We start from the raw sequence: 10114 nt of genomic DNA, 5'->3' as shown, positions 1-10114 counted from the left end.
CCCCCCCCCCCCCCCCCCACTCTTTCACCCCTCTTTCTCTTCAAAAACAGTCGAAGAGGAGATACGATTGCGACGAAAATGAAGCTAATTAGTTGCGGATGCACCCCAATTCCCAACGTTTGTCGGTGTACGCGCGATCGCGACAAACGGGACACAATAATTATAGTCGTATCGAAACGATTCTCGTTGCTTGCAGAAGCTTTTTAGAAAACCTCGGTGTTCCAGGGGAATAATATTGTTTTTTATGTAAAAAGAGAAAATGGTTTCTCGAGTGGGAGAAAAATATTGGCGGAGATTTGCCTGAAGAAAGAAGCGCTTAAGGAGCTCTAAAGGGAATGAATTTGCCGTGAATTTTCATTGAGATTTCTTGCCATCAACTTTGAAGCAATGAAACATTATTAATTAAGGTAAGAGCGAAAGAAATTAATTATCGTTCCTTAAGACAACGGATGACGGGAAATCTTGCGGAGCTTCGGAAAATGAAACGTCCAGGGCTGAAGGTGCGAGAAACGGCCAGCTGGATGCAAACAAGAACCGCATGACTGAGCAGTCGCGATGATCGATATTAATGAAAATCAGACGCGATGGCGGAATAGCGTGAACGTACTTGTACATAAAACCTTGTTTTCTTCTTTCAACGCTTGGATTAATCATAACTTCGCGATATTTCTCGGCTTAAATTAAATTTTGCCAACGACACCAGAGCGCTTTGTTCTATCCTAAGCTGCTCTTTAATTAAATAGTTGGTAGTTCGTTGAGGAACGTTTCTATATAAATTAAACACGGTAAACTCTTCGAGTCTGATATCGAATACAAACAGCGTGGAAATTTTGTTTCCTCGATGTTCCGTTTTATTCCCTTCGTTTACAAGCAGAATTTTCTTCTCTTGATAAAATTTACCCCTTGGTCAATTCCTGGTACTTTGTACGAGTAAATATAAAAGATCTAAAAACAATTCCACCAACCGTTTCAACAAAGCGGAAATAATTTCTTTAAGAAAACGAACGCGAGGATTCGCGGGAGATGTTGTTAACAGTCGTTGACGGAGGAAGAATCGAAAATAAGCTGGAATGGAAGGTTGGAAAGATACGATGTAAGATAGACACGAAGAAGGGCAGAAAAGAAAAATATTACCATCGGGATGGGGAGCGGAGATGAAATTAAGTGGTCGCGATTCTCCGAGAGGAAGAAGAGAGGGCAAAAAGAAAAACACGGAGAGGGAAATCTCCGGTTGAAGCGTATCTTTGCAGGCTTTCAGGGACGAAAGCTTCTCCAGGCGCGGATTGGGGTGTCGCGCTAGAACAAATTTTCGTATGCAAGGGTTTTACGTCTTTAAAAACGTTCGGTCACCGTGGCCTAGTTTTGTCTTTCGTATTTTCGTTTTTCCTGCTTGGAAGATTAGAGACATCGGTCCAGCGTAGGACAAACGAGGGTTGACCCGCAATTAACACGCGGCCTTCCTTCTCTACGTGTGTATATATCCAGTGAATGCGCGCATCTCCGCGTGTTGACCGTGAGAGTAAAGAGCGGACCGAGATGGACTCGCTGGAGCAAGTACGAAAAAAGAAAAGCCAACGGTGACGCTAATTGCGCAATGGCCGAGTAGTAGCGACCCTTTAGAGCGGCTTTCTCGCGTACTAAGGAGCTAGCTGAAAAGGAAACTGACGAATGCAGATGCTTACAGACCACCTTGCGGTTCACTGTACTGGTTCTGGCCGTTTCAAGTGCCTCACATAATGTAACCACCGGTGTAATGATGCTTTCGTACACTTCCTCGCGATAATCACTGCCGGGCCGCGCCACGGACACGAAAACGCAGACTACGTTATCCTTGTTCGCGTAAGAATGTGATTCGCCTTAATGTAACCGAATTTCCCGGAGATCCTGAAAGACAACTAAAATCTTTAATCAACGAAAGAGAAGTTTCGTTTGATACGAGAAACTTGGCGTTCGTTCTCGTTCGACGATTTTATCGACGCTTCGATTCTGAAAGACGAGTCTCGCCGATCCATCGCTTTAAACGAATCAAAGAGCAAATGTATAGCACGCGACACAACCACTGGCGTTTATATAACCAGATTCAGGGAGAAGAAGCATCAACAAGCAGGGGGAACTTGGATGAAACGCGGTGCAAGCGTGGTTTAATCCCCGGATTTCGGAACGTTTTAAATTCCAATTATAGATCGAGAGGGAAGCTCACGCGAACCACGTCGCTCGTATGTGTAAATATGCGCTTCGATTGTCCGGTTGGTCAATAAAATGCTGTATTCTGAATATATGTCTGGCAACGGGGGCCGATGTCACGTGGGTGGGAGGCACCGCTAATAATTAAATGCCGGCCGGATTGGTCCGAACGTTGTTTTAATCCTGTCATTACCCACAATGACGATAGTACCTATGCCGCGGTCATTCATTGAGGCGAGTCAATTACGGGAAAGCATTATCGAGTTTCGAAGGGTGTAAAACGGAAATAATGATATTTTGATCGCGACCGGCCTACACGTGCTTTCAGATCGCACTCACCGATGTAAACCCCTTTGTCAAAGTGACGAAGCAACAAAGAATGTGTGCACGGTCAAACGCACCGCTGATTTATGCACACCGACAAATATTCGTCAACGTAATTCGCCAACCGATCGAATCGATTGATTGATTTAATGAGAATTTCCTGCGAAATAAAGAAGTCCAGTTCGCGTCCTCTCGTTGATAAAACCGTTCAGGGGCGAGTATTATTTCGCTAAATTCCGTGCGCGAGATAAATTCGCATCACGTTCACCGAAATAAATGTCCTTTCAGATCGTTGACAGTTAACGTAAAAACTGAGAACACGATAATTCTATCGATCACGAGTGAAACTATTTGAATGTAGAATTCCGTGGATAAAATATTGTGATATACGTCGACACGGCTTTCATCACACTTCGCTGTTTTCCTCTCAAACGAGACTCTTCTAGCGCGCAGACCCTTGTTTTTATTGATATCGCGCGGAGATGATAATTAATAATAGTGCGATGCCTACCGGTGGTACGATCCGTATAAGGTACATTGGCCGTGATTTATGGGAGCGTAATGAAGCCTGTTCCCCACAGGAGCCTCGAGAACCGAGAGGATATATGCGGTTGAAGACCTACCAGTAGGGATGCGAAGGAACGAACGAAGGAGGAACGCTGGAAGATACGTACTTCCTCCTTAGGTGCAATAACGCGTGTCGGATTAAGGAGAGAGAACTCCATCTTTTAAAGATGCCTGACATTGTAAATCACGCATCGTGCATGTGTAACTACCCGCTTATTTTCCGGATGAAGGGAGACTAATGTGTCCAAAACGGCGCCTTTCTAAATTGTCCCTTACATGTACAACATTTTGCTTAAAGACGCGTCGCTTAAATTAATTACGATTAAATGCAAGAGTCGCATTCGTGAAATAAACTAGATGAAATCGAATTAAATGTTGACGAGTATGGTACAAGCCCTTTTAGAGTAATAAAAAATACAACGACGAGATAGTACATAATAATTTAACGATATAAAATTCGTATTCGTCGTCTTCTGGCCTGTATGGGATTGGCATCGAATTGTGCACGTAACACGAGGTAAGGCAGCGACGTTTTAAAGAAATGTTTCTCTCAAGAGAGAACAGTCGGAAGAAATTGGTTTGACGAAAATTTATGCAGGGTCGAATGGCCGGACACGACATCCACGAAGAAAGGTACGCCGTGCGGCTTGTTTTATATTCCGTGGTTGGATAACACGCAGCTCCGTTCCTTCTTTTCTAGATGGCTCTTTTTAAAAATTTACAACGACGTTGTACAATCGACGTCCCTTCCCTTCGAATGATACCAGAAATAATACGATGTACATCTCGAAATACTATAAAAGTTTCAATCGATGGGGATACGTCGGTTCGCTTCAGATATAAATCAAACATGAGCGTTAAAAAATTAACAGAGCACGATGATCTCTAGCCTGGCTTTCGGCAAATACGAGCACGAGTTTGCAAGCCGAACTTTCGGTGTTCGTTCGCGAACCGAGCAGTTAGGTAACGCGTTTCTTCGAGCATTAGCCAGCAAGAAAATTTACATCTTCAAAAACGAAAGGATCGCGCGATGGGCGTTCTCAACGATGCGGTACGAAGGTGATAAAAAAGTCATCTCAGAGCGGCGTGTTCGCCAAACGAGTTGGCGAGAGATACTTTTTATGGAGTTGTTCCGCAATTTCCTCTGGACAAACTTGCCCGTAATGGACTGTATGCGTCATACTTATTCCGCATGAAATAACAATTAAACGCATTAATTAACAATAAACGAGGATTTCAGCACGTCGTGCATCGATAAACGCGGGCCACTGGCACCACGTTCCTCAAGACACAAAACCCAACCCACCAATATAGAGTCGGGGCTGCATGACCCCCACGTCGCCACCAGAATCCGCCTGCAAAGAAACGAGTATTGTCGAATCCCTCGTAACAACATAGACCACTTTTAATGAGCGCAACTTCGCTGCACCGCGCAAGCCAATGATATTTATCGCGCTGGGAAATTCGTGTGCTTCTCTAATTACGTGTACTTGTTTATTGTTACATTTTCACTGGCGGTTTTTCGTGTTTCGCCTCTTCTATCTACATCCGTGCAATTTGGAAAAGAACGCCGTTGCCTGTTGCACCGGCAGCCTCGAAGATCTCGAACTAATTTTGTGGTGGCCAACTATTTTTAGACGACTATCAGGCTGAAAGTTGAAAAGACATTAAGTAAAATGGAAAATTACTCGCGTTCTTCGCGTCCGCGATTAAGCGTATTCTTTTCGTCCGAGCAGAAAGCCTTCGAGCTCATTCTCGAATAATTATACCAGCCGCACCGCTAACCGACCAAATTCTTCTTCGACCGGGCGAGAAGGGTCGAAACCAAATTACCAAATTACCCGGTGAATTGCGCGGCAAGAAACACGAAATTGCCGGTCGAAAGAGGCGAATCGACACTCGCAACGAGAGAAATAACAGGCCGATGTGCCCGCTGGAAATAAAAGGGCCAACGCAACGGTCGTTTCAACTTCTCGATATCAATCTCGTTGACGAAGAGTGTAAGGACAGAGGGGTGAAACAGGGGTATCAACCACCAGATCAACGGCGTCGGTCAGTCTGTCGTTACGACAAAAAAAAAAGGAAAAGATGTCGACGAAGTAACGCGCGGCGAACGTACGAGTATAGGAAACGGAAAGAGAAAGACTCGCGAGGGTTGAATTGGACACGGTCGCGAAACCACTCTGTACCTCCCGAACTACGTGACGCCCTCGTTATCGACGTCCCTATACGCAGAACTCATTTGCTTAATTGCCATGATTACCAGCAACGCCGACGTCGGAGAAGCCCGCTATGAGTCTCAGTAGAAGAAGGTGGCCACTACTTGGCCACTTTTCCAACCTATGCGATACGTAATTCACGGAAACGAATATAGGTATAGCCATAGTTCACAGACGTATGTAAGTGGTGCGACTACCCCGCAGACGTAACATTCGGGAATGCAAGGTACGATAGAACGGAGCCGACTACCTGGAGCCGCACGCACTAGTCCTCACTGGAGGGAGGACGCCCAGTGGAGGGTGAAATATAATCGGTCCGATGGAAAAAAAGAACAAGAAGAAGGATCACGACATAGCGTTCAAGCCGTGGGATTCTTTGCTTTTTTACCTTGGCTTTGCTTTGAATGACGTGTCGGCTTTTTAAAATTACGAAAAAAAAGAAAGTAAATCCTACGAAGCATTAAAGCGTAAATTATTTTGTACGATCGACTGCGATTAGTAGACACTGATCAGCTTATTGTGCTTATTGTTGCATTTGCTGAAAAGTGTTCACAGAAGATGTTATATAATTATTTCTTTAACCATCGCTACCTTTTTTAAATTTTGCTCACTGGTATTAAAAGTTATGTAGCTATTCCAGATCTATGAGCTACATTATGTATAGCCTGACTGAACCATAATATTCTCTGAGCGCTGTTTTACATCGATTTTCCGTCTCGAAATACATTTTCTTTATAAAGTAATTATAATTTAATATCCGCTGAATCGTATCAAACGAAATACCGTAAGTAAAATAGCTCTACGTTATCCGAGTGCGTAACAACATTAAATTCGAGCGTTGATACGTTTGTATAATTGCACGGGGCGAGCTTTGTACTAGAAAGTTCGGAGACAAAGCTTTTTCAATTGAGTACAGGCACCGCAAATCTCGTTTCGAAATAACCAAATAACGAACGGAACGATAATTAACAAAATACCATGGCGTAAGCTCATTGTTATCACGAAACGATTGTCAGTAAAACGTGATTCGACTACTAACGCCGCAGAATGAAATAAAGAAATAATCGTTGCGGTTGATTATGTCGTCGCACGCGAGACGAAACTGCGGATTAATATACGTACGTAAAAATATACGCCGGTATAAAACTCGTCGTACTCAATAAAAATCTACTGATAATCGTCGATTGAAAACAAAATAATTTGCATAAAAAGTATAGGCAAACACAGCAGGTAGCAGTCAACTTTCTGGCTACCATTTGAAATCCGAAGGTAAACGATAAAATCGTGTCGTCACGTCGACAGCATAAAATAACACGATAAAAAGGCTGCAGCTATGTAAAAATAAATGTACACAGTAGGAAATAGAACGACGAAAATAACCGAGGAAAATACAAGCGCTGGCTGAATTTATAGATCCGATGCAATTTTTTTTTCTGGAAGTTTGATTCTATATTTAGTACATCTGGAGTAATTGAAAAATTCAACATAAAATATTAAACAAATAATCACAGATGGATGATCGAAGAAATAATTAAGATCGACTGTGTATGCTTCAATATATCGACCTTTATTACGTATTCATTGTATTTTCACGGGAAAAATGATATCGCTAAAAATTTGGCATTATCGTTATGATTATCTTTCTGCATTAATCACGCACTCGTGGATACGCGATGACCAAAGTGGACAGTCGTGAAACTGTTCCAATTGCTCTCTCGTTTATTATTCCATTAGGTACTACAATAGTCTTCCCGTTATAGCGTCAAGTTATGGGAGCTGCAAATTATTTACGGAGCAAATATACCCTTAACGTTCGCATATGCAGATTTACTGGATCTACTTCAACTCATTATCGCATACGAAACACGGAACTCTCCTGCTTTGAATAAATAAATGTGTTTGGCCACGACGCTGACCACAAAAAGGATCGTTAATAGTTTCTTGATATTTATAATTCGAGCATGCACTTAGGCAACTGTATTTCGATTTATGTATAAAGAATTTAATCCTGCTGTAGGCACAAATCGTGAAATAGTTCCGCATTATCAAAATTCAAGAACAGGCATTTGAATATGTCGTTGTAAAAATTTGGATAATATTCGCATGCTCGTTTACAGTCAGGTGCAAAGTTAATCTCCAATAACATAGGCTGTATCGTATCTTCTTTCCATTCGAGGATCAAATCGATCGCGTATATAGCCCTACTTTGTGGGCTTTCCGCAATTCCTTTCGGTGGTTTCATCGCGACTGCAGCCTCGAAAATCTCTCTAAACATGTGCAAAATTTTTGGCTCGACACATTCCTTCCATGAAAAGTCGGGGTACTGCCTCTCCCATTCCAAGATAAAGTCCGCGCATTTTATGTGACAAAGTGGTATGTCTTCTGAATAATTCATAACTGTGAAATGTTGTTCGTACACGTCGAAATTATTTAAAGCGAATTCCTTATTCGCAAATCTTAAGAAGAAATTTTTGTAGACGAACACTTGTAGAGGTTGTACACATTTGAGCATTACTATGTATCGTATGTCGAACTTAACTTTTCCGATTTCCGGTCTGTCGTACAAAACGGGATTTGTAATATATTTTTGCGCTATCTTCGGACCTGTGCTAGGCAATCGTAATATATGGAACAAATTTTTCGTAACGTGTGTATCTAATCCTCTGGCTAGATTCCAAGGTTTACAAATCCAATGATTATCTAAATCCATTAATTTCCTCCGTTCAAAGTATGCAACAAATTGCACTAATTCTACATTTAGGTTGTATGTAGTTGGTAACCAAGTTGGATAAGTTTCGAGTGTATTGGGATTGAAGCACCTTTCACCTGCTTTTCTTCTACATATAATCGACAATAAATCTTTAACAGTTAGAACATTTTCAAATGGAAATTGATTTACAAAAACGTATGGTGATTGTGTGCTTAACCTTTTATAGTCTTTGAAATGTGAGGTGTACCATAAAATATCTGCCTGGTTTTCATCGGCCACAATTTCAAATGCAGGGTCATTTAGATATTCATTTACATATGTATATTCTGAAAAAACTTTTAATTTCGTACCTTTAGCTCTTTCAGGAGATTTAGAATCCACATTTTCTGGTAGACTTTCATGAATACGACCTGCCAAAAAGTATTGTTCATCTGGTTCAATTTGCAAGAAGCTTTCTTCGATAAATGATATTTCTATCCAAGGTAACAATAACGCTTTCTGTTTCCTTTGGTCTCTTGTTTGCCCTTCTATAAAGTTTCTTGTAACTTCTTCTTCGTAATCAACATCTTTTATAGGAAACAAAAGTGTATAAGTAACACCATCTGGTAAATGCAAGAAAGGCACTGTTCTAAAGTTGGGGTTATCACTATGATTTATTGCTGATCCTACTTCATCCATAATATACCAAACTGGCATTCTATCCTCTATGGAACCACTATTTATAGCAAAAGATTGATTGTACCTCCACATTTCATTTAATACAAATTCTATCTTTTCATCTTCCTCTGCATCTGTGTCAAAACCCATTAAGGAACACATACGATCTAATAGATCTGGAATAGTTGATAAATTTTGCCTTGCATTGTTAACATCATATGTCCATGCATGATCTATCAAATAAATATTGTTTGGATCCTTAACAGCAATGCCTTCCTTATGACAAACAAAGAGCTTCCAAATAGGATCCTTTGCACCCTTCTTATCAGTATCGTAATCAATCCTCATTAATTGAAATATTAGACCTGCATCAAATATCTGGTACTGAAGTTTTTTAAATAGAATGTGCCAATATATTCTTGGCACCCCAGAAGATTCTAATTGAGGTTGGTGTGTTTGAAGAAAAGTATTAAATAATCCTACTCCGTCCATTGTATACAACTCAAATATAATCTGAAACATGGAAAATGCAGCCACATGATTCTGACACTTTATATCTGGACAAAGTAACCTAGTTCCATAAAAATTATTACAGAAGGATACAATGTCAATGAAAATTTACCTAAATCTTCCTATCGATAACTATAGATATATTAATTTTTGAAGCGAATATTTATATAAATTCTGAATCTTACAAAATCACGAAAATACTGTACAACATAACCTCTCCTTTCACATTGAAACAACATTTACATATGTGTAAATGTTATGATTCCAATGGTGTCTCTAATCATATTTTAGTATAAAATATTTGCATTTATTTTTTAATTGAATCGTTTACTTTTCGTAACAACTTCGAATATACAGAAACATTCGATAACTGAACAAAAAGAGCGCACAAAGATTGTACCGTCGCAAACCCCACTGTTTTTACACCCAGGGTTTACAACGAATCTTTGCGGCTCGCCGCGATCGAATAGTGTAACATAATTCATTGTTAAATATCGCTGAAATAATATATTTAGATACTAATTTAAAAGAGAAACATTTTTATTTTTGACCTTTTTAAAATTAATCTTTCACCAACGTATTTGTGACATCTTTCTGATTAAAATGAGACCAAACACGATATAATTTGAATTACATTTACTTATTCATATGTATTTAACTATCATTTAGTAAGTAAGCAAATATTCTCCAAATTACATACGTTGTATTTAGTGTCATTTCAATCAGAAAAATGTAACAAATGTGTTCACAAAAGTTCCATTGATCATAAATCAAAAATAAAAAATTTTTATTTTTGAGTTAAAGGTCTAGCGTGTTAAGGTCTACCAAAGCTTGTGGCTATGTAGCATACAATTGTTTCTACACCTGCATACTTGCAAAACTTGGGACCCGATTTTTGTGCAATTGTCTAATGTTTCCGTTAAAAATTATGAATGTAAGATTG

General features: G+C 40.1%; 1 protein-coding gene across 2 annotated transcripts; it reads right to left on the bottom strand.

Moving 5' to 3' along the window:
- Positions 1-6840: 6840 nt before the first annotated feature.
- Positions 6841-9901, bottom strand: LOC100743032 (tubulin--tyrosine ligase-like protein 12). 2 transcript variants are annotated; one of them, XM_024369250.2, is made up of 2 exons: positions 9609-9901; positions 6841-9174 (listed from the first exon to the last, which is right to left on the bottom strand). In XM_024369250.2, exons 1-2 carry the CDS (start codon positions 9654-9656, stop codon positions 7297-7299), a joined length of 1926 nt encoding a protein of 641 aa, XP_024225018.1. In that variant the 5' UTR covers positions 9657-9901; the 3' UTR covers positions 6841-7296. The 2 variants fall into 2 exon arrangements, with proteins under 2 accessions (XP_024225018.1, XP_003491413.1); XM_003491365.4 differs by lacking the exon at positions 9609-9901 and adding an exon at positions 9284-9585.
- Positions 9902-10114: the final 213 nt, after the last annotated feature.

Source organism: Bombus impatiens, unplaced genomic scaffold, assembly GCF_000188095.3.
Source record: "Bombus impatiens unplaced genomic scaffold, BIMP_2.2 scf_0548, whole genome shotgun sequence".
Taxonomy (NCBI): Eukaryota; Metazoa; Arthropoda; class Insecta; order Hymenoptera; family Apidae; genus Bombus; species Bombus impatiens.
This window is presented reverse-complemented; position numbering and strand designations above follow the sequence as displayed.

What these genes read in the sequence shown, in the direction of transcription:
- LOC100743032 (XM_024369250.2), bottom strand. Translation starts at nt 9,656, where the DNA reads ATGAATTATGTTACACTATTCGATCGCGGCGAGCCGCAAAGATTCGTT. An exon ending in GCGAGCCGCAAAGATTCGTT is followed by an intron (nt 9,175 to 9,608) that starts GTAAACCCTGGG and finishes TCCATGTTTCAG; the next exon opens with ATTATATTTGAGTTGTATAC.